General features: G+C 32.6%; 3 protein-coding genes across 3 annotated transcripts; 1 reads left to right on the top strand and 2 right to left on the bottom strand.

The window, feature by feature from the left end:
• Positions 1 to 4,208: 4,208 nt before the first annotated feature.
• LOC129890686 (uncharacterized) lies at positions 4,209 to 4,919 on the top strand. The gene is made up of 2 exons (XM_055966187.1): positions 4,209 to 4,477; positions 4,694 to 4,919. The coding sequence occupies exons 1-2, from the start codon at positions 4,209 to 4,211 to the stop codon at positions 4,917 to 4,919; spliced, it is 495 nt and encodes a 164-aa protein (XP_055822162.1).
• Positions 4,920 to 14,193: 9,274 nt separating this feature from the next.
• On the bottom strand, positions 14,194 to 14,796 carry LOC129890685 (L-ornithine N5-acetyltransferase NATA1-like). The gene has a single exon (XM_055966185.1). It carries the CDS (start codon positions 14,794 to 14,796, stop codon positions 14,194 to 14,196), a length of 603 nt encoding a protein of 200 aa, XP_055822160.1.
• Positions 14,797 to 18,323: 3,527 nt separating this feature from the next.
• LOC129890684 (L-ornithine N5-acetyltransferase NATA1-like) lies at positions 18,324 to 18,926 on the bottom strand. Its single transcript, XM_055966184.1, has one exon. It carries the CDS (start codon positions 18,924 to 18,926, stop codon positions 18,324 to 18,326), a length of 603 nt encoding a protein of 200 aa, XP_055822159.1.
• Positions 18,927 to 25,205: the final 6,279 nt, after the last annotated feature.

Raw genomic sequence — 25,205 nt, 5'->3', positions numbered from 1 at the left:
CCGATCCGAATTTTGATTTACCAATTACCGAACTGAAGTTTGAAAGTTCGGTATTTGGTATATACTTTGAATTACCGATTATCGAATTTTCGAACTCAAACTTTGTAAATGCCGAACCGAATATCAAATGCCCAGCCCTACTTTCGATGCCTAGCTGCTCTACCTCTCTATTTTCAAAAGCCCTGCCTAGAAGATGACCGATCCCCCCATCATGATTGGTGGCGACTCGAATGACATCTGATTAACTATTGCAGGAGAGTGAGTTCCTGACAGGTTCTTTTGTGGCTCTTTACTCCAGCCCTGAAGTGTTCGAGACAAAGAAAGATCAAGGCAGAACTGATTGCATTAGTCTCAGGTCAGGGACTTTAATTGGGTAAGACCAATACAAAAAGACAAACCAAAATTCATATATACTAGAAATTAGAGATGAAAATTTAGGAAGAAAATCAATCGAAAACTGAAGAAGAAGAAGAAGAAATTCAACAAAAATACTTAGATGGATAAATTCTATTATTTCTTTTAGAAATTGAAATTGAAGAAGAAGACCAGATTTCAAATTCATGAAAGAAATATTTTTGCCAACGATTTCATAACTTTTGTATCGTTCATACCTCACTTCAAATTCTCATATCTCAGCAAAATCGAGATATTCATTATGTATCTTCTCAAATTTCTCAAAAAATTTTGAACCAAAATTGAAGGATTTTCGATGCTCTGCTTTTTACAATTTTGAATTTTGAATTCACTCAAGCTGTTACGACAAATGAGGGACTGAATTGATGTGAGTAATTAACTGCTTCTAATATGTGATTGCTTGAAATAAGGAATCTTAAATTGTTTTACGTTTTCTTTCCATAAAAAACCCAACTGTAATTAATGCTTCGTATCAGCTACTTATGTATCATGAAGACCCCTTATGTATTCGAAAGTGAGGGAAAAAGAGGGATTTCGGGTAATATTTAAAATAGTAGGGATAGATTATGATTGGACTGATTCACAATGGAATTTAGGTAAAAGATACTAAAAAATATTGTCATATTCAAACGCCACATGGACAAAACATTCCACCTTAACAAAAATTAAATAAATTATTAGAATTAGTTAAATATAAGGTGAAAGTATTATTATCTCCCGCCCCAAAATTTTTTTATTACCCCCCTTCCCCCACCACTTTAATTTTTTAAATTTCTTTTATAATTTTTTTTTAAAAAAATTCTTACTTCATCTCCCCCCTCTCAAATAATAATTTAGATATTTTTTTAAAGAAAAAATTCTACCTCACCCCGCCTAACCCTCTGCTTTCAAATTTTTTTCTCGTTTTGTTTTAGATATATACATATGATTTTAGAAAAATATTTTTTACTTTCCACAAGACTAGTGTTAAAATAAAATATTTTTTTTATATTCGGTACGCAAGTAGAAAAAAGTATTTTCCTAAAAATATAGTACATATCTAACACAAAATGAGAAAAATATAAAAGAAATAATATATATATATATATATATATATATAACATTTTTTAGAAAGGAGTGGGGGAGGGGGTGAAGCATGATTTTTTTTTAAAAATATTTTATAAAAGAACTTTAAAAAATTTTAAAAAAGAAAAAGATGGAGATTGGGTGGGGGCGGTGGTGGAGTGCGTGAGCAGGATATTTTAAATTTTAATTTTTTTAAAAATAATTTTTTTAAAAAAAAGTAATTTCTTTTTTTAGGGATAGAAATACTTTAGTTTTTAATTTTTAACTAATATTAATAGTTTGTTTAATTTTTGTCAAGGTGGAATATTTTATCCATGTTTTTTTTTTGGTATAATATTTTATCCATGTGGAATGTCATGTGGCAAGATTTTTTCAAAAAATAGAGAGAGTAGAGAGAGCTAGTGTATTACACACACCACTGATGTATGTTTGTCAAACTAATAAATGATAGTTTATGTATGAAGTTAACAAAAAATAAGATAGTTTAGATGCATTTTTCACACTTATCATCATTGCTTGTACGATTTTACAAGGCTTTTGCATGTGTAGAAATCATAAGAGTAGTCTATAAAATAGCACACATTGCCTTTGTTGACATACTTTTTACATAGAACTTCAGCCCAGAGTTGGTTTTTGTTTTTCAAAAGTCTCTAATTTAGACTTGCTAGGAGAGGAAAAATTTTTCCACTCGTTTTTTGGATTCCCAATCCCCCAGCCCAGTGTTGTTCTCCTTGCTAGAGCTTGGAAAACTATTAATCGTGTTCTCACTATTAATATTTGCTGAGAAGATAACTGAGTATTTGTTAGAATTTATTTTTTGACCTGATTGTGTCAAAAGAGTATTAAATATATAAATAATAGTGGTGGCATTTTCCATATCTGCCTTTTCCATCTGGTAGGATTTTTTTACTGAGTATGTTATTGTTATTATTATTATTATATAATATTAAATTGATCGGATCAATACATTCTGAATATCGCACACATAAAAAAAAAAGAACTCGGAAGTCGAACATTAATGCCCTTTGGCTTGTTGAAGTAGTTAGTATATTACGTGCACGATGACTTTGATAAATTTCAAGGGCTGCATTCTTGTTCTACTTTGACAGCTAAATTAACAATGATGCAATTGAACGTTTAGACTTTGAAAAAAAATATTTATGCATTTGAAGTTTGATCATGTCTCATTCACACGTATCCTCTTGGCCCTTTATTTTTCAACGTTAACCTTTTGAAATTTGCTCTATTGATCAGCCTCAAACGTTATCCACAACATTCTCAAATGATCATTTTGGCATGTCACTCCAACGTGTTATATATAACTTCACACTTTGACATGGCTTGTCATGGTTTTTTATTTTTGAAATTAGCTAACTAAGAACTTTATTGCTAATCTATTGCTAATTTTTGATAAATTTATTATTAATCCGTTGCTAAATAAGATTCGCGATAAATTTTACTATTTAGCTACTGAATTTATCCATCTATTTTTTTAATAGTGTAGGTACACCACACTGCCTTTGCATTTTTGATCTCTTTTTCTTGCAAATATTCACAAAATTTTAGAATTATAAATCGTTCTACTATTTAATTACTTATGTGATATGCTGAGCAATCTTGTATTCTATATTGAACGAAAATATACTTTATTTAAAAACTTCAAAAAAAATCATATTTCCTACCTAAAGGAACCAAAGACGCACACTTCATGATTGGAAGTTAAATATGATAAGTCACGTACCACAATTACCAAAAATCAAAGTTTACCAATACCTAGAGACCAAACGAAAAAACCCTATTATCCCAAAAATTAATATAATTCTAGTGATCCACCATGTAGATATAGACCAACATTTCTTGAACGAGAATCAAGGGCTAAGCTTGAAATTTCGATGGGCCCAAAACCCAATGCAAATTGAAGATAGAGTCAATTGATCACGAGGCATTTTATTGGTTCAATTGGAAGTTCAACTTGCTCTAATTTTAATCCTAGTTGAATATTACAAATTGCAAGTAGTCAATTAAATTAATTAATTTTTATTTTGGCTTTTATTAAGACTAGATACAAAGAATTCGTCACTTTATCTGTCTCAATTTATGTAGCACGTGTGAAATTAGGAGAGTATTCAACCAAATTTTTGTATAATTTTTTAAATATTTAAGCTGTTAATTAATGTAATTTATGGTACTTTTAACCTGATTTTCAGAGCTAGATACTAAAATGTTAAACGTGATCAAAACAAAAAACATCTTCCGTCCCTTTAACGTAAGTACGTTTCATTATTTTCCCTTTTATCTAAGTCTAAGGAAGAAATATATGATATCTAACTCCCCTATAAATATATATGTATTGGATGATAGTAAGCATGTGTAAATAATGGGTTGTAAATGTAATGTTAGTTAGATGTTAGTTAGCAATGTTAGTTAGCTATGGGCCCCACACTAATTAAGGAAGTTAGGTGGTTAAATGTAATTAGCTAAGTATAAGATAGGGGTGAGTAGATATTTGTTTCTCTCTCTCATTTTTCAATATACAATATACACTGCATCTTCTCCTTCCAAAAATTCTCTCTCTAAATCGACTCTCTCAGAAGCCTTCCAATGGCTACTTCTACATGGTATCAGAACAGGATCGAGGGGTTCACCGACTATTGAATTTCGAACTGAGAAACAATAGCAGAAGATCGAAGCTAAATTAGAGCTTGAGCTGAAGAACATCGAAAGGAGCAATGGTGGAAGGTCAATGCTTGGTAACGCCAGGAGACTCCTCGCAATCACACTCTCTGCGTGAAAGGATGGTGGTAGAGCATGGGCGTCCCTTATATGTGCACCCATCGGACACCTCGGGGTGCGTGCCTGCACCAGTGAAACTCACCGGATCTGAAAACTATGGAGTTTGGAGCAGGGCCATGAGAATCTCACTATTGGCTAAGAAGAAATTGGGCTTTGTAACAGGCAAATGCACAAAGGACTCATTTGATGAGTCGCTTCATGAACAGTAAGAGACGGTGAATGCAATAGTTCTCTCATGGATCATGAACACAGTGTCGGAAAATCTACTCAATGGAATTGTCTATGCGTCAGACGCACATCTAGTTTGGGAAGACCTAAGGGAGAGTTTTAATAAGGTGAATCATGTGAGAATCTATCAAATACACACAGCAACGACGAATCTTAAGCAAGGAACTGATCCAGTGTCTGTATATTTCTCAAGGTTGAAGGAAATGTGGAATGAATCTGATGTGATAGCCCCTTCTCCAAACTGTGGCTGTCCAAAATTAAAGGACTACATTGAGTACCTGCAACAGCAAAGGCTAATGCAGTTTTTAAGCGGATTAAATGAGTCATATGATCAGGCCAAGAGGCAAATCTTGATGAAGTCTACTGCATCAACTGTGAATCAGGCATATGCCTTGATAGTGCAGGATGAGAGTCAGTAGGCAAACACTGAGAAGTCTAATCCAATGGCAATGCAGGCTAAGAAGAGGGACAATTACAAGGGAAGTTCCATGTACTGTGAGCACTGTCACATGAGAAACCACACAAAGAATGACTGCTACAAGATCATTGGGTACCCTGCAGAAAGAGATGGTAAGTTCAACAGAAGAATGAGAGGTAACTATGAAGGCTGGAGGAAGGACTCATACAAAGATAGATACAGAAGAGACAATGGTGAAGGTTGGAGAAGAGACACACACAATACAGTTACTAACAATGTAGGTCTATCTTAAGAGAAACACTCAAATACATCTGATAACCGAAGTCAATGTGCTGAGGATACCAGAAGAGAAGATGACAAGGGTGGTCACTATGCTTCAGATGGCAAGGACTCTGAAGAGTATCAAGCTCATATGACAAGTACTATAACTTGTTTGTTTTCTCAATTGGCCAAGTGTGAGTGGATAGTTGACTCTGATGCATCCCACCATGTTACTGCAAATGAGAAGTTACTAAAGAACATATTCAGTACACATACCAGTAGAGATTTAAAGATGCATTTGCCAAATGGAGAGACAGTACCAATCACACACACAGGATGCACTGAGTTATTTGGAAAGGAAAAAATCTCAAATGTGCTGTTTGTACCAGATTTTAAATACAATCTTTTATTAGTGTCAAAGTTGACTAAGGAGCTATGCTGTTCAGTCAATTTCTTCCCTGATCACTGTGTCTTTCAGGATCTGTACAGTGGCATGGTGAAGGGGATTGGTAGATTGCAAGGAGGTTTATACATTTTTCAAGGGTCAGATGAATATGCAGGGCACAAAGGAAGTATAACGCAGGCCTACCTAGCAGCTGTTGTTGAGAGATGCAACTTATGGCATATGAGACTGGGTCATCCCTCTATTTTTACTATGAAGCACGTGCCAGAATTCAAAAATATGATAGATGTTAATACTCATAATCATTGTAAGATTTGTCCCATGGCAAATCAAACTAGACTACAATTTCCCTTAAGTACTTCTAGAGCTGATAAGCCTTTTGAATTGATACATTTAGACCTATGGGGTCCTTACAAAACCCCTACATTAGATAAGAAAAACTATTTTCTCACTATTATTGATGATCACACAAGGTACACTTAGATCTATCTGTTACAGTTGAAGACTGAAGTAATTATTGTCTTGAAATAATTTGTTGCTTATGTTGACACTCAGTTCAATTATAGGATCAAGATTGTTAGATCTGATAATGGTACTGAATTCTTTAACTCACAATGCTATGAATTGTTTCATAACTTGGGCATAGTTCATCAAAGCAGTTGTCCATACACTCCTCAACAGAATAGAGTAGTTGAAAGGAAACATAGACAAATTCTGGAAATGGCCAGGGAAGTTAAATTCCAGGCCCATTTCCCTACTAAATATTGGGTTTTTTGTGTCAAGGCTGCAGTGTATCTCATGAATAGATTACCATCAGCTGTTTTGCAGGGTCAGGCCCCTTATGAACTCTTGTTTCACAAAAAGCCTAATATTGATCATCTTAGAGTTGTTGGCTGCTTGTGTTTTGTAACCACACTACTAAGATCTGACAAACTTGCCTCTAGAGCCATATCAGCTGTTCTCATGGGATTCTCAGAAACACAAAAGGGTTACATTGTTCTTGATTTAACTACTAATAAGTTCTTTGTTAGCAGGGATGTGGTCTTCAGAGAGGCTGAATTTCCTTTTCTCAACACCTCAGCATCAGATCCTGACATATTTCTTCCACCAGGCCAAGCTGCCACATACTCTGATTCTCAAGTCAACCCTCTTCCTTCCACATTCACACCAGCAGGAGCAAGGGAGCCACCAGCTCCTGCCAATGATGATGATGGTGGTGATGATGCTGCACCTACACCAGCACCTGCCAATGATGATGATGGTGGTGATGATGCTGCACCTGCACCTGCCAATGATGATGATGGTGGTGATGATGCCAATGATGATGGTGGTGGTGATGATGCTGAAGCTATTGCTCCTCCAGTTGTGAATGCAAGGCCAACTAGGATTACTAAGAGGCCTGGATGGTTGAATGACTACATCTCCAATACTAGTCATGATGGAACCAGCAACTATCCCATAAGTAGATATGTGTCATATGCAGCAATATCAAATCAGTACAAGAGTTATTTAGCTAAATTCACAGATTTAGCTGAACCAAAAACCTTCAAGGAAGCCTCAAAAGACAGCAGATGGATAGAAGCCATAAAGCAAGAAATCAAAGCTTTGGAAGAAAACCATACTTGGAACATTGTTGACCTCCCAAGTGGGAAGAATGCTGTAGGCTCCAAATGGGTGTACAAGATCAAGTATAAAGCAAATGGAGATATTGAAAGATTCAAGGCAAGGTTAGTGGCAAAAGGGTATAGTCAAAAGGAAGGCCTCGACTATCATGAAACCTTCTCTCCAGTAGCAAAGATGATCACTGTGAGGTCTGTGATTGCACTGACAGCATCAAAGGGCTGGAACCTTCATCAAATAGATGTATATAATGCATTTCTACAGGGAGACCTATATGAGGAAGTATATATGGAGCTGCTAGAGGGTTTCAAGAGACAGGGGGAGACCAAAGTATGCAAGCTGTTGAAGTCCCTATATGGCCTGAAACAGGCTTCAAGGCAATGGAACATAAAGTTGACTGATGCTTTGGTAGCTGCAGGATTCACACAGAGTGCACGTGATTATTCTCTCTTCACAAAGAAATCAGGTATTGATATTGTGATTATTTTAGTGTATGTAGATGATCTACTCATCATTGAAAACAGCAGTAGCCTCATAGATGAAGCCAAGAGAATTCTGCATCATGACTTTAAGGTCAAGGACCTGGGGGAAATCAAATACTTCCTTGGGATTGAAATCCTGAGATCACAGCCTGGGATCATCCTCAATCAAAGGAAGTACACATTGGAACTCATATCAGAAATGGGCCTAGCAGGCACAAGACCTGCTGCCACACCATTAAAAACTGGAAACAAGCTGACCACTGTGGAGTATGACAGGATTGTTGGACCCAAAGGTGATGAAGTGTTAGAGGATGCTTCAAAATATCAAAGATTGATAGGTAAGATCCTCTACATCACCATTACAAGACCTGATATCAGTTTTGCTGTCCAGACACTGAGCCAATTTATGCAAGAACCAAAACAGTCACACTGGGAGGCAGCCATTAGAGTGGTCAAATATCTCAAAACTGCACCAGAACAGGGCCTCATCTTTAGATCAAAACAGACACAGGAGCTGACTTGCTGGTGTGATTCAGACTGGGCAGCATGCCCAAACACAAGGAGGTCCATTACAGGCTATGCAGTGAAGTTTGGAGAGTCTTTGATCTCCTGGAAATCAAAGAAACAACAAACTGTGTCAAGGAGCTCAGCTGAAGCTGAGTATAGGAGCATGGCAACAGTAGCAGCAGAAGTCACATGGCTGCTAGGACTATTCAAGGAGCTGGGAGTACAAGTACATCAACCAGTAAAGATTTGGAGTGATAGTAAGGCAGCCATCCAGTTGGCTGCGAACCCAGTGTATCATGAACGCACCAAACAAATAGAAATCGACTGCCACTTCATAAGAGATAAAATAAAAGAAGGCACAATCAGAGCTGAGTTTGTGAGCACAAATGATCAGCAAGCAGACTTATTGACGAAAGGGCTTAGTAGGCAGTAACATTCATACTTGATGACCAAGTTGGGAGTGCTGGATATTCTACACCCTCCAACTTGAGGGGGAGTATTGGATGATAGTAAGCATGTGTAAATAATGGGTTGTAAATGTAATGTTAGTTAGATGTTAGTTAGCAATGTTAGTTAGCTATGGGCCCCACACTAATTAAGGAAGTTAGGTGGTTAAATGTAATTAGCTAAGTATAAGATAAGGGTGAGTAGATATTTGTTTCTCTCTCTCATTTTTCAATATACAATATACACTGCATCTTCTCCTTCCAAAAATTCTCTCTCTAAATCGACTCTCTCAGAAGCCTTCCAATGACTACTTCTACAATATGAAACAAAAACCTTAGACTCATATTCATTCTTCGATATATATTTATAAAAAAAACTCTCTTGTTTAAGAATGGAAAGTCTCACCCTAAACAAGGTACGTACGTTCAGATTATCTTATATGTATATTCCGTTTTGAAATATATATTGTTAGGTACTGACGTTGATGTTGTTGTTGTACTTAGTAGAAATAGATTATTTTAATGTAAAATATCATTCTTGCATGTTTTTATAATGTCTTCAAACGAATCAATATTAATAATATTTCTATGCAGGTTAAAATGTTATCAAACGATTGCCATGATCCAATATTAGAAGATGCAGATGTGATTCACATTAATAATGGTGGTCATAGTTCACAAGTAGATGTTAACAACATTATTAATGGCTATGCTTTAGGGAATTAGCTCAATTTGGATTCAACTACTCATCTACTACATGATTATATGAAGATTCTTGATGAAAGAGCCACCATGCTTCTAGATAAATACTCTATTTAATAACATTATTCTTAATTTTCTTATTCGTAAATCGTAGGTGCTTAATTAAGTTGATACACATTAATTGTCAATGAAATACCAAGAATAATAGTAAGTAATTAGCTCATCATGATTTTGGATCATATATGCAATCAATAAAAGAAATTACTCCTTCTGTTCCAATTTGTTTGACCTACTTTCCTTTTTAGTTCGTTTAAAAAAAAACGACCCTTTTCCTTTTTAACAGCTCTTTAATTTCAATTTTCCATATGACACGTATAAGACCACAAGATTAACGAACATTTTGGTACATTTGACATTTCTTTAATTTAAGACTACAAGATTTAAAAGTCTTCTTTATTTTTCTTAAACTCCGTGTCAAGTCAAAAAAGACCAAACAAATTGAAATAGAAGGAGTATATAAAGAAGAGTAAAATAGTCAAACACTGTTCCTAATTAGTGTTTTCTTAATGACATGTAAATGAAAAACACGACAAGTATTTTAAGATGGGAAAATAGCATATGTTTTGACATATTATTTTTGTTGTTGCATTGCATGCATGCAGGTTATCCACATAACATCTATTGTGATGAGTATGTTGCATTAGCTCCACTTCTACGTTATCACTTGAACAATTTTGGTGATCCTTTCACTGAAAACAACTATGAAATGCACTCAAGACACTTTGAAGTTGGGGTTTTAGATTGGTTTTCCAAACTTTGGGAAATCGAAAAGGATCAATATTGGGGCTACGTTACAACATTGCGGCACGGAAGGAAATCTTCATGGCATTTTACTAGGGTCAGCTCGCTCATATTATCGATCTTTAATTTATATTTTTATGTTTGGAATCGCGTTATATATATCCTCGATCGTTAATTTGGTGCGTGCAGAAGAGAACAATTTCCAGAGGGAATTCTATATGCTTTGGGAGAATCACATTATTCAGTATTGAAAGCTGCAAGAATGTATAAAATGGAATGTGAAGTTATTTGGACCTTGTTAACTGGGGAGATGGATTATCATCAATTAAGATCACAAATGCTTCTCAACCAAGACAAACCTGCTATTCTCCATCTCAATATTGGTACGTTACGTACGTAGTGGAATATTCCTCCTAGTCTTTAATTTACTCAAAGTTTTTATATACTCTCTCCGTCTCAATTTATGTGACACACTTTTTTTTTAGTCAATTCAAAAAAGAATGTCACAGCTCCTTATTTCACAATTGTTTAATAACACTATCAACATTTTAAACATGTTGGGTGAGTACGTCTAGAGGCGAAACTAGAATTTCAACTTTATGAGTTTTTGATTTTTTTTATAATAAAGATTTTAAGTGACAATAATTAGGTTCTAAATGTAATATTATTTATACATATTTAATGAATTTATTTACACAAGTACACGGTTTGAAATTTTTTACTGAGTTCAGCCGAATCTGCGTGCGAGCTATTAGCTCCACCCCTGGTTGGCCCCCACTTCTTTGTCAAAAGTCCACATACTCTTCTATTTTAAAATTAATTTATTTTAAGGATGATTTAAAACATTGCAAAGTATTATATATTTCTTAAACACTCTATCTGCCAAACTACATCACATGAATTGAAATGCAGAAAGTACGTCCTAGCTCGATCACAAATTGCATCAATGTTTTTTTTAGGAACCACATTCAAAGGAGGAATTGATGACCTTGATGTTGTTATTGAGACACTTAAAGAGTGTGGTTACTCTCAAGATAAGTTCTACATTCATTACGATGCAGCATTATGTGGACTTATATTACCCTTCCTCAAAAATGTAAGAGCTTCACGCCTTCACCATATATATATATTCCTCTAGTCATAGTAGCAATTAATATTCCATCCAAATTTATATGATAGTCTGATTTTCTAGAGTCAAACTTAGCTTCTTTATTTAACCATGCATTTATACGTATTTTCTTTAAGGTTTTTGAAAAATGATTGACATATTTAGAAAGTACATAAAAAGTACTACAATTAACAATTTAAGCTATTTAAAAGGCATACTATCATAAATTGTGGTAAAAAAAATTCACGTTTGACTTTTGAAATTCAAATTATGTCATATAAATAGGAGAGAGAGGGAGTAACCTCATGATAAAAATAGTAACTAACATACTAGCACATATTATACTATAACAATATTGTAAAAGATCATTGCGGTATATATAACTTAACTTCTACTTTATATTGTTAAAGAACTAATTAAGTTTTTCTTTTTCTGCATTTACAAATATTAAAAATAAAATGTTGATTATATATAGGCACCTAAAATTACCTTCAAGAAGGCAATTGGAAGTGTAAGTGTATCCGGCCATAAATTGTTGGGATGTCCAATGCCTTGTGGCCTACAAATAGCAAGAAAAAAACATGTTGACATACTCTCAAGAAATATTGAATATATTGCTTCAATAGATGCCACAATTTCAGGCAGCCGAGGTGGTCATGCACCAATCTTCTTATGGTACAATTTGAGCAAAAAATGTCACACAACTCTTCAAGACGATGCTAAAAGGTGCTTAGAAAATGCTCATTATTTGAAAGATAGCCTTCGAAAATTAGGAATCAGCGCGATGTTCAATGAATATAGCATCACCGTTGTTTCCGAGAGACCATTGGAGCAAGAATTTATTCACAAATGGCAACTCTCATGTGAAAGAGACATGGCACATGTGGTCGTTATGCCTGGTGTTATAATTGAAATGCTTGACAAATTTGTAAGTGAATTTGCTAAGGAAAGGTTCATTGGTACAAAGATGGAAATAATGTTCAGCCACTTTGTCTTGCAAATGACATAGGTACACATAATTGTGTCTGTCCTCATCACAACAATTGATGACTTCTTTTAATTTATTATTGCAAAATTTGTGGTTTCGTTTTATTGGTGCAATTTTTTGTTGGAACTTGGGATCCCTCCCAATTTTTCATTTCCTTTGCAAAGAAAAAAGTAATTTTGAGACATGAATAAAGTTCAATAGCAGTTTCACTCATCTATATTAATTAGATCCTTAATATGTTGATTTTTTTTGGCAGACTTTTATTACTATCAAGTTATTAAGTAGGCTAAATCTAAAGATAAAACAACGAATTTGTATGAAGAGGTGTTTTACTTGCTTGTTAGGCACGATATTAGGTCTGGATCTCAAATCGAGCTCAATCAAGTTTGTTATTGTACTAAATTGAGCTGAGTTTTAAATCAAGGTCAACCAAGTTTATCACGATACCCATCACTCTGCCATGAATATCAAAGCCACAATGTAAAAATACCGTGCATGCCTCAAGAAGAGTCTAGTTAAGCCTTTGCTTTAGAGGTCTAAAAATTTAAGGCCCAATTTTTAAAATTAATTGTTAATTTAATAATTTACCTTTTCAATTAGATAATATTTTAGGTTGTAGAATAATAAAAAAGGACAAAGCATTTATATAAAAAAAATATTGCATATTGTTATAGTAGAAATATATTAGAATAACTATCATATTTTCATATTAGTAAATAAAATTTTACACAACAAATCAAATGAATTCTATTGCAAACCCATGTTTAATATCTTATTAACTTGAGTTAATCTTTATTAATATAATTAAGAGCAATAATATTAATATGTGAAACTATAGAAATTATAGTTTTTAAGGATATTACGTTATAAAAAAGTATAAAAACAAATGAATATATGTCTCTTATTAAAAATTGAGTTTAGGTCAATAATTTTTTTGAGCCACACTCGAGAATACGGTAAGCAGGAGCGAAGGTAAAAAGTACTTACATATTAACTCAAACCAAATCAATTTATTCTAAATCATGCATTTGTGTTATTAAATTCATCAAATCAATTTATTCTAAATCATGCATTTGTTCAAAAGCGTCAGTAGCAGCTAGTGACCATTTGAAACTATCTTTTTTTAAAAGACCAGTTAATGGTTTACTAAAGATGTCATTTGTCTCAAAATAATTCATTTTTAGAAGTTAAAAATAAAATTAATTTTTTTTTCCATTTAACTCTTAGTAGTAATTGTTTTTGAAGACTACAAATACCTCAATTATAATATATAAATAGAGTATTTATTCAATTAAGATAAGTTATATCTTAAGATATGAATAAGAGTAAAGTAGTCAAACATCAATCCTAATTAATATTTTTTTAAGGAACGTGTAAATGGAAAACACGACAAGTGTATTGAGATGGAGAGAGTATAATTTTTTTTCCATACATTCCCATCATTTAATTATTTTTATAAGTTTTTGCACTTGATTTTTGTGTGTCTGTGTATATGTGAGGGGTGGTGGGTTGGGCAGATGCTCATCTTCAACATTGATTCGAAAAACGAACAATCTTTCTTAAAAAATATATAAGCAGCTGGACACGTCCCTAACAAAAATCTGAAACAATTAACCCTAATTTGTGTGTCACTAGATTTTTCCCAAGAAGTCAACCATGTAACATCACTATAATATTCCTAATAAACTTAATAGAGATTAAGATGGCAGAAACATGACTTAATTAAGTACATAAGGAATACAATGCAGGGGGTGCTAAAAGCATACATCAATTACTACAACAACAACATAGGCAGTGTGATTCTACAAGTAGGATCTGAAAAATAATGCGTACGCAGACTCTATCCTATTATGGTTGGTTTCGATAGACCCTCGGCTTAAAGGAAAAAACTACATCAATTCTAGTAATAGTACAACAAATTTATAGAGAAAACAAAAGAACTAGTACTTATATATCATCAGTCTGATTTCTTGCCATATGCTTGAAGTTGATCACCATACAATTTATAAAGCCTATATTCAGGAATATAATGAGCTCCCATTTTCTCATAGAAATTAATAGTTTCTTCATTCCAATCAGCCACATGCCAATCCACCATCCCCAATCCCATTTTCTCAGCTTGCATTGCAACAGCAGAAAATAACAATTTTCCAAACCTCATCCTTCTATAACATTTCCTTACAAATATTTGGTCTAGATATAAACCAGGCTTCTCAAAAAAACCATTGTAGTTAGGAAAAACAAGTACATGTCCCGCTACATAAACGTCACAATTATTATTATTATTCTCATGACCATTAAATTTGGACCTATAAGTCTTGAGTTCTGGGTCCAAAATTTCCAAATTATCAAGATTGTAATTGTTCTTGATAATAGGGACGAAATTTGTAGTAGTACTATGGTCGGATAATTTTGTGATTTGAGGAAAAGGGTTAGGAGAAATTTCTAAGATAAGGGCAGTTGGAGAGAGAAAAGGTGGATTTGATGATTTGAATAAATTGTTGTAAAGTGATGTCTCAGTGGTAGTGAATATATGTGATAGGCCATGGCACTCTGCCATTTGTGTAACAAGTTTGTGAAGATGTGGCACGTCTTGTTCTGTGGCTAGACGGATTCTTGCTGAAATTTGGTGGTTGAATAAGGTTGTGTGTTTTTCTTTAGGTTGAAATGAGTTGATGAGAGTACTTGTTGAGTATTCCATCAAGAATTGATGAATATGATCTTGTTGATGGTGTTAATGAAATTCTTATAAAGATGAGAGAAAAGTTAACAATACTATGGCTAATTAAAGTTGGTTTGTGATGATAATAGTGGCTAGCTAGAAAGGGTATTTATAGCATGCATGAGCTAATTAAGTTCTGTACCAAAAGTATAAATATATATTACTAGTAAAATTATTTATTTTCATAAAATATATTTTCATCCTATGAAAAACATCTTTATAGCTCGTTTGGCACGAAGAATGGAAAGTGTTAGGTGAATAATTCGTAATTAGATAACAAAGTCAAACTAAAAATTTATTGAAAAGGGTGACGAAGTAACTCAAATGAGCAGTAACCGACCTTTTCTTGACTATGCATTGAAATGGTTCAACTTTTTTCCTAACAATTTAATTTCTTAAAGATTGTAATAAGGATAGGTGCCACGAACAACACATTCTATAATACTAATAACTAATTTCTTTACATGTCAACATCTTAACCAAGTTGAAAAAGGGTCCCCTTGTATTCCCAGTGAGAGTTGGATAGATGTTGACAACTAGAACCAGAACTTTACATCTACATCTATGGATTTTTTGATTCCGATGGCAGCATCAATTAAATCGAGAAAGAAAGAAGAGTCAAGAAAGAGAAGAGTTTTTTTTTTTCAGACAACACAAAGTGATATTGGTATTTCCAAAGCTGAACTAAAGCTGTTTCTTTACCTTTTCTAGAATGGGACACGTGTAGTGCATATCCACCCTCCAATTGTTATTTGATGGATTGAATTTGGAACGTTGGATCATTGTTGAATCGCTGTGCAAAATGGAAATATCTAGAACAAGGTCACGTGATTTACAGATAAAGAAATGAATAGTCAGTTATAAATTTGTTATGTAGTATCCAATAGTTAGTTATGTGAACAAGGACCCATGTAAATTTCATTTACTATTTTTTCTTCACATGATTTGTATATATACATGAAAGGTACATGACTAAAATATACGGAAAAAGTTGAAAAAGGGTCCCCTTGTGTTCACAGTGAACTGGATATATGACGTTATTGTTATAGCTTATGCAGGTTACTGATATAGACAATTATGAATGGTATTCATTCATTGGAGTGATTGTTATCAAATCGTAGTTGGTATATCCTTGTTAATTACTTCAGCATGCAAGCAAGAATTATTTTTTTTCTCCTAGATTTGTAAATCTTATTTTTTTAATTCAAGATTTGTAATACTGGAATATTGTTCATTCTCTCTTTTCATTGGCTTGTGAAATCTTGACGTGAAAAATAAAGAAAGTTAATAGAAAAAAGAAATTCGAAAATATTTAGGTATTTAATCTTAGAGAAAAGTGGCTTGATAAGACTAAAATCTAGAAAATATTTAGTTATTCAAAAGTTCTCTTTTGTTTATCGAATTTCTCTTATCTACTGTTGTTTGAACATTATAATATCTGTCTTTGGGGGTTAAATATCTAAATGATGAATCGATTTTTTGACATTATTTTCTTTTTAAGATGGAATGGAAGAAAAGTAATGAAATCTGAAATGGCTACTATGTAATTTTTTATTTTTTTTTTAATAATAAAGTCTTTAACCTTTGTATTCGTACGTCAAATCTTGTTTAGTTATATCCAAACTCGATTTTGTCTGAATCTTCATGAAAGAAGAAGAAAATGATTCACCAACCACTAATTTTGTTGATCCGACCAAATCTCTTTGATCATAAAGTGTTACTTACATTTGTTCCTTTTTAAATTTGCAATTATAACCTTTCCCTTCATGCAAGCAAGTTTCATTCAAGTTCACTAAAAAATCTAGATATGATGGTTTAAAGATGTAGATGAACTACAAAAAATTATGATCGAACTTTACAGTACTTTGTTTAAATTGACAAAAAAATATTATCATCAAACTTTACAACACTATCCAAATTGTCAAATAAATATAAAAGTTTTATGAACAAATTTTATAGTATTTGATCTAAAGTTATCTAAAATGTTTCACCCAAATTTCACCAGAAATTTAGAAGTACTTTAGATCTTCGAATTATATATAAAAATGTAATGAACAAATCTTAGACTACTTGATCTAAAATTATCTGAAATTGATAGTATAAATTTTTAATTCTTTTTGGCTGTGTAGCGAATGAGTTTTATTTATTTATTTTTCTAAAAAAGACAAAATATAAATAGTAATCAAAAGGGATATGTTGTGTACTTCAGTGGCTCACCTTATTAGTGTTCATGCTATTGAAAAAAGTCAAAAAGGAGGTGCTGCTCAAAATTGTGAATCAAAATCTAGATGGATTTCTATCTTTATTTCTATTCACGGAAATGCATCGTCCTTTAAACAACAAAGCCAAAAAGGAGGTGTTGCATATGCACCATCCCTTTTTGATGAAAAGATGACAGAAAAGAAAGTTAAAAGGGAGGTATTGCATAAGCACCGTCCTTTTTTGAAGAAAAGATGACAGAAATGTTTTTTTGTTTCTTTTACGCATTTTTGTTTCTTATAAATAGAGGGCCTTCTGCCCTTATTTAGACTATCCCACAAAAAATACAATCCAAAAGAGTAAGAACACAAATAGAGATATACATCAAGATAAAGATTGTAGTCTTGAGTATCCTCTTTAGTGAGTTATTCCTTTTACAAGAGAGAAGTGTTAACTGTTGTTTTCTCCTTGTATTTGAGAGTAGTGTACTCCCATATTTTCATTTTACTCTTAATTAATAATAATTGTTTTTGAAGACTACAAATACCTCAATTATAATATATAAATAGAGTATTTATTCAATTAAGATAAGTTATATCTTAAGATATGAATAAGAGTAAAGTAGTCAAACATCAATCCTAATTAATATTTTTTTAAGGAACGTGTAAATGGAAAACACGACAAGTGTATTGAGATGGAGAGAGTATAATTTTTTTTCCATACATTCCCATCATTTAATTATTTTTATAAGTTTTTGCACTTGATTTTTGTGTGTCTGTGTATATGTGAGGGGTGGTGGGTTGGGCAGATGCTCATCTTCAACATTGATTCGAAAAACGAACAATCTTTCTTAAAAAATATATATGCAGCTCGGACACGTCCTAACAAAAAATCTGAAACAATTAACCCTAATTTGTGTGTCACTAGATTTTTCCCAAGAAGTCAACCATGTAACATCACTATAATATTCCTAATAAACTTAATAGAGATTAAGATGGTAGAAATATGACTTAATTAAGTACATAAGGCGTGATTCTACAAATAGGATTTGAAAAATAATGCGTACGCAAACTCTATCCGATTAATTTTGATAGACCCTCGGCTTACATCTAGGAATAGTACAACAAATTTATAGAGAAAACAAAAGAACTAGTACTTATATATCATCAGTCTGATTTCTTGCCATATCCTTGAAGTTGATCACCATACAATTTACAAAGCCTATATTCAGGAATATAATGAGCTCCCATTTTCTCATAGAAATTAATAGTTTCTTCATTCCAATCAGCCACAAGCCAATCCACCATCCCCAATCCCATTTTCTCAGCTTGCATTGCAACAGCAGAAAATAATAATTTTCCAAACTTCATCCCTCTATAACATTTCCTTACAAACATTTGGTCTAGATATAAACCAGGCTTCTCAAAAAATCCATTGTAGCTAGGAAAAACAAGTACATGCCCCGCTACATAAACGTTACAATTATTATTATTATTCTCATGACCATTAAATTTGGACCTATAAGTCTTGAGTTCGGGGTCCAAAATTTCCAAATTATCAAGATTGTAATTGTTCTTGATAATTGGGACGAAATTTGTATTAGTACTATGGTCGGATAATTTTGTGATTTGAGGAAAAGGGTTAGGAGAAATTTCTAAGATAAGGGCAGTTGGAGAGCAAAAAGGTGGATTTGATGATTTGAATAAATTGTTGTAAAGCGATGTCTCAGTGGTAGTGAATACATGTGATAGGCCATGGTACTCTGCCATTTGTGTAACAAGTTTGTGAAGATGTGGCACGTCTTGTTCTGTGGCTAGACGGATTCTTGCTGAAATTTGGTGGTTGAATAAGGTTGTGTGTTTTTCTTTAGGTTGAAATGAGTTGATGAGAGTACTTGTTGAGTATTCCATCAAGAATTAATGAATATGATCTTGTTGATGGTGTTAATGAAATTCTTATAAAGATGAGAGAAAAGTTAACAATACTATGGCTAATTAAAGTTGGTTTGTGATGATAATACTGGCTAGCTAGAAAGGGTATTTATAGCATGCATGAGCTAATTAAGTTCTGTATCAAAAGTATAAATATATATTACTAGTAAATTATTTATTTTCATAAAATATATTTCCATCCTTTAAATAACACACGTCTATCTCTTGGCTATTGTACTGTATACAACCATGCGGAGAATGGAAAGTGTTAGGTGATTAATTCGTAATTAGATAAGAAAGTCAAACTAATAATTTTTTGAAAAGGGTGACGAGGTAACTCAAATGAGCAGTAACCGACCTTTTCTTGACTATGCATTGAAATGGTTCAATTTTTTTCCTAACAATTTAATTTCTTAAAGCTTGTAATAAGGATAGGTGGCACAAACAACACATTCTATAATACTAATAACTAATTTCTTTACATGTCATCTTAAAAAGTAGGTACGGATTTGACTAACAATTCCTACTTTGTTGACCATTTCCCACCAACATTAATGACAAAGTTGAAAAAGGGTCCCTTGTGTTCACAGTGAGAGCTGGATATATGACATTATTGTTATGGCTTATGCAGGTTACTGTTATAGACAATTATGAATGGTATACATTCGTTGGAGTGATTGCTATCAAATCGTAGTTGGCATATTCTGTTGGGTTTAATTAATAGGTTGAATGAAAAATAGAGAAAAAAAAAGTGAAAAAAATAATAATTTATTCTCTCTTGCTTTATAAAATAAGCATTAGTCTTACATAGGTGATGAAAAGAAAAAGTCTCATACTTAAAAGTAGAAGCACTCCTTCATGTTGTTAAAGGATCAAGAAGAGGGTCTCCCCTCGCGCCGTCGTCGTCGTCACTCGCTCGCCTGCTTCTCGGATTCGGATTCGGTCAATTGATTTGATTGATAATATTTTTGGATCAAATTTTCTTTAATTTTTTAATTAATTAATATTATTTATTTATTTAATTAATTAAGTGGAAAATTCTGACTCGTGATCCGATCCGTTTCTTTTTCGGATTAATTTAAAAATTATTTCCCTCCGGGTTTTTTTTCAACTGATTTTGAAAGGTTGCCTTGTCCGAAAAGTTGCAAACATTTTCTCAACAGGCAAACCTTTTCCCAACAGGTGTCTTTTCTTAAAAGATGCAAACAGGCTATATATATCTGTTAATCCTCAAAATATTTCATACGAAATTTCTGAAATAACATCTTCTTCTTCTTCTTTCTGCACTTCCTAAAATCGTGTGATATACATCCTTCGAGTGGTTCGCAGTCATCAGAATTTGTTGTACCTCTATTTTGGTGAGTAAATCATTCTATCCTGGGAGGAAAGATTCCAAAACCTCGAATACGTTGAGGGAAATAATTTCCTTAAGGACACACTGTGTCTTCAGTAGGCTCGATTTTGTTCTTACAATAATTTTTCATATACTGTTATTATTTTCAGTTTCAATCCAGATTCTGTCTTTTATTACTTTCAAAAGTTATTGTTACTGTTTAATATTTTTCAATACAGTTTAATAACATATCCTTGTTAATTACTTCAGCATGCAAGCAAGAATTATTTTTTTTCTCCTAGATTTGCAAATCTATTTTTTTTTATTCAAGATTTGTAATACTGGATTGTTCATTCTCTCTTTTCATTGGCTTGTGAAATCTTGAAGTGAAAAATAAAGAAAGTTAATAGAAAAAAGAAATTTGAAAATATTTAGGTATTTAATCTTAGAGAAAAGTGGCTTGATAAGACTAAAATCTAGAAAATATTTCGATATTCAAAAGTTCTCTTTTGTTTATCAGCGAATTTCTCTTATCTACTGTCTGTTAGGGTGTATATGGACCGGGTTGGTTCGGATTTTTTATAAACCAAACCAAATCATTTGTGTCGGGTTATTAAATCTATAAACCAAACCAAACCAATAAAATTCGGGTTTTGTATATCAATTTTTCTCGGGTATTTTGGGTTTTTCGGTTTTTTCGGGTTTTTTGGGTTTTTCGGGTTTTCATAGTATCTAGTAAAAAGCACAGAACAGTACTTCTTAAAAAGAGTTCTAGTACAAAATATCAACGTATAAAATGGATGCAGAACACTGTTTGAAGTTTTAACTTTATAATATAACTTTATAAGATGAGCTGTTTTTGTATATTATTTAAATGAGTTTCTCAAATCTAAATCTAAATGTAAGAAAGAAAACAAAAATTATGAAAAAGTTTTAAAAAATATTTATAAATTATATTTTAATAAATATTTTTATGTATAACATAATTTAAAAGTAGTATATCTATAATCGGGCTGGTTTGGGTTCGGTTTGACTTTTTTTAGTTAAAACCAAACCAACCCTATAATGGTCGGGTTTTTTTTTCAAACACCAAACCAAGTCAAACCAAACCATTAGTCGGGTTTTTTTTCCGGTTTGGTTCGATTTGTCGGTTTGGTGCGGTTTATCGGTTTGCCCTGTACAGCCCTATCTACTGTTGTTTGAACATTATAATATTTGTCTTTTGGGGTTAAATATCTAAATGATGAATCGATTTTTTGACATTATTTTCTTTTTAAGATGGAATGGAAGAAAAGTAATGAAATCTGAAATGCCTATTAAGTAATTATTTTTTTTTAATAATAAAGTCTTTAATCTTTGTATTCGTACGCCAAATCTTGTGTAATTATATCCAAACTCAATTTTTATCTGAATCTTCGTGAAAGAAGAAGAAAGTAATTCACCAACCACTAATTTTATTGATCCGACCAAATCATTAAAATCTAGTGATTTGCTCGCTCTTTGATTAATGATTTACGAATCTTTTCAAAATTTTCTCCAGTGATTCACCAACGACGTGCCAGCTAGTTAAGAGCCAGCACCAGAGACCAACAAAACTTTTACAATAAAAGTAAAACGGGATAACTATGAACTTTAATTGTCTCTGGGTTGCCAAAGATTGGAAGGCAACGTCACACTATTTTGAGTGATTATTAATTGACTGAATTCATAGTTGTTGAGGCTTAATTGTTTGTCTCCCAATTAATTGTTCAAACTTTTATATATAAGATATGCTTTGGATAAGTTTTTTCTTGTTTTTACTCTTTCTTTCTTCCTTGGTAAATTTAATCTATCGGTCTATGTTTCTCTCTCTCTCTGTGGTCTAAAGTTCATCCGTATATAATTTAGGAATTTTTTCGAATATCAATTACCTATTATGGAGTAACTTAACTTTAAATAATTTTTAAAATCGATTATGTTTAAAATGATCCCCCTGAAATTGATTATTTCTGCACTTTCCCCCAGAAAATTAAGTATTTAGGCTTGGTAAAAGTCTTGTACTACTGTAGAAATTTCATCAAGTGTTACTTATATTTGTTCCTTTTTAAATTTGCAATTACAACCTTTCCCTTCATGCAAGCAAATTTCATTCAAGTTCACTAAAAAATCTAGATAAGATGGTTTAAAGATGTAGATGAACTACAAAAAATTATGATAGAACTTTACAGTACTTTGTCTAAATTGACAGAAAAATATTATCATCAAACTTTACAACACTATCCAAATTGTCAAATAAATATAAAAGTTTTATGAACAAATTTTATAGTATTTGATCTAAAGTTATCTAAAATGTTTCACCCAAATTTCACCAGAAATTTAGAAGTACTTTAGATCTTCGAACTATATATAAAAATGTAATGAACAAATCTTAGACTACTTGATCTAAAATTATCTGAAAATTGATAGTATAAATTTTTCATTCTTTTTGGCTGTGTAGAGAATGAGTTATATTTAATTTTTTCCTTAAAAAGACAAAATATAAATAGTAATCTCAAAAGGGATATGTTGTGTACTTCAGTGACTCACCTTATTAGTGTTGATGCTATTACTATCATGATTCATATTCATGCACACTCAGTTTAATAAAATAAATAGCAATATCATTTGAAATTCTATGATTATATTTTTGACAATGTTAAACTCAAACTTACAATCTCAAAACTGTCTGAATTTTTCCCTTATCTAGTATAATTAAACTCAACACTGATGGATGCTTCAAAAGCAATTTCAAGGCCAATTTCAGAGATAGGAACAAAAAATGGATAATAGACCTCAGCATACGTATCTACATGGCTACGAAATATATATATATGGAAGCATTAGCACTATTTCACGGGCTAAAAATTGCACTAGGAAAACTTAATTACTCTAGTTATCGAAACTAATTGCAAAGAGCTCATTATGCTATTTAACAAATCTTGCTCATGATGATTGATGATTGGAGGTATCTACTAAAGGCAAGAAGAACATCAATCAAGCATATTTTTAGGAAAGCTAATGGAGCGATAGTGGGTAATTGTTTCGAAGTAAGTGTTAGTGAGTTGAGCTCCGGTTAAAGCGTTCATACAAAGTTTCAGCTTTCGAGGTAGGTCTGATTGTCCTTGTTTGAGACTGAGATTGGGTAATTAGTCATTCGTATATTACAGACTTTGGGATGGGATCGTAGTATGATTTGAGACTGTTAATTTTATTGTGATGCCCGTGTGGGGGCTTATTTGTATTGTGATGCCTGTGTGAAGGCTTATTTATACTGTGTAGCTCGTGTGGGAGCCTTATTTTTATACTTGTTGCTTTGAGAGCTTGAGATTCATGATTTGTCTATGAGAGAGGCTTGTGATACTATTTGAATTGTAATGCCCGCTTGAGGGGTTGAGTTGAAGTTTTTTTTTATCACACTTGAGTATGAAACATTTTCAAAAGAGATGAACATTTATATCAATGTATCTGTTTTCCATTGCTATCTATTGAGGGTGTACATCATGTTTAGGTTGAGTTTTGAGAACTTTGAACCTTATATTACATGTTGAGTCGAATATTACCTCCATATCATATGTGTTGTGATGCATTCGTCCTCATTTATCATATCATTCATCTTGAGAAGATGAGAAATGTGGAAAATATTTTTGAGAAAAAAATGTGACACTTTTTTATATCCTTGGCCACGAGCTAGGTGGCAAGTTGATGAGATATTGGGATTGTGATTTGGTATATGGACTATGAGTCTCCCATGGGTCCTTGTCTGGAAGCCTTAGCTCGATAGGTGTATACGATAGGTTGTGCGACAACCTTGATTTCACCGTGCCACCACATCATTGCATCATCTCATTGCATTGCTATTTGGATTACTTGATTTATCTGATTATATGTGATATTGAACTGTTCTTATGTGTTTACTTTACTTGCGCCGTTCTATATAAATTGGTGACACCGATATCGAAATGAGACTTTTCTGTATGCATGTGGAAACATTCCTTAGTTTATTGCATAAGCTTGACTAATTCCTTATACCCAGTCAGTCAAACTTATTAAGTAGATGTGATTGCACTCACCCTAACTTCTATGTCCCTTTTTGATGTAGATCCTAACCAGGGTATCCTGCGTGACAGCTGATCTCTCTAGCGAATATCACATTATCATATTAGTAGTGAGATTTTGAAATCTGAATCGCCACTAGTTTTATCTTTTATTTTCAGTCTTTGCTGTTACTAAAAGACTTATGATGTATATCATATTTGAATATTGTACTAAATGCTCCTTACACCTATGACACCATGTTTTGAGATATTTTCGTTGTTGTTCTTCTTTTCGTTTATTTTATAGTCTGACTTTCCCTTTGAGAGTTTCGTATGAGTTTTACTGTTAGACTTACACACCAGGTTGAGATTTGAAGTGTGTGTCATCATAACCTCGATTTTTCGATCGTGATAATTCCAGAATGAAAACATTATTTACACTGCTTACTAAAAATCATTTAAGTTTAACCAGAAAAAATAATAGTTAAAATTTAAATAGAAAAAATTATTATCTTTTCATATTTGTTAAGTATTTGTTATTATACAAATTTCTTGTTTTTAAATTAAAAATATTTTGTGGGAAAAAAAAAGAGAAAAGGACCAAAATTGTCCCTTATCTTTGCCTTAAAGACTCAAAATGATCCTCATCCTTTTGTAGGGAGCACTAATAATATTTCTTCTTTTTAAAAATGGTGCAGTATTAGTCTTCCAAACATTTTTCGTCCAAATTTA

Source organism: Solanum dulcamara, chromosome 5, assembly GCF_947179165.1.
Source record: "Solanum dulcamara chromosome 5, daSolDulc1.2, whole genome shotgun sequence".
Taxonomy (NCBI): domain Eukaryota; kingdom Viridiplantae; phylum Streptophyta; class Magnoliopsida; order Solanales; family Solanaceae; genus Solanum; species Solanum dulcamara.
The sequence above is the reverse complement of the archived record's forward strand: the minus strand, read 5'-3'. Positions and strand labels throughout refer to the sequence as shown.

Bases quoted from the DNA above. Each gene is read 5' to 3' on its own strand.
- LOC129890686 (XM_055966187.1), top strand. From the start codon at position 4,209: ATGGTGGAAGGTCAATGCTTGGTAACGCCAGGAGACTCCTCGCAATCA. The intron at 4,478-4,693 runs GTAAGAGACGGT...ATATTTCTCAAG, and splicing joins GATGAGTCGCTTCATGAACA to GTTGAAGGAAATGTGGAATG.
- LOC129890685 (XM_055966185.1), bottom strand. From the start codon at position 14,796: ATGGCAGAGTGCCATGGCCTATCACATATATTCACTACCACTGAGACA.
- LOC129890684 (XM_055966184.1), bottom strand. From the start codon at position 18,926: ATGGCAGAGTACCATGGCCTATCACATGTATTCACTACCACTGAGACA.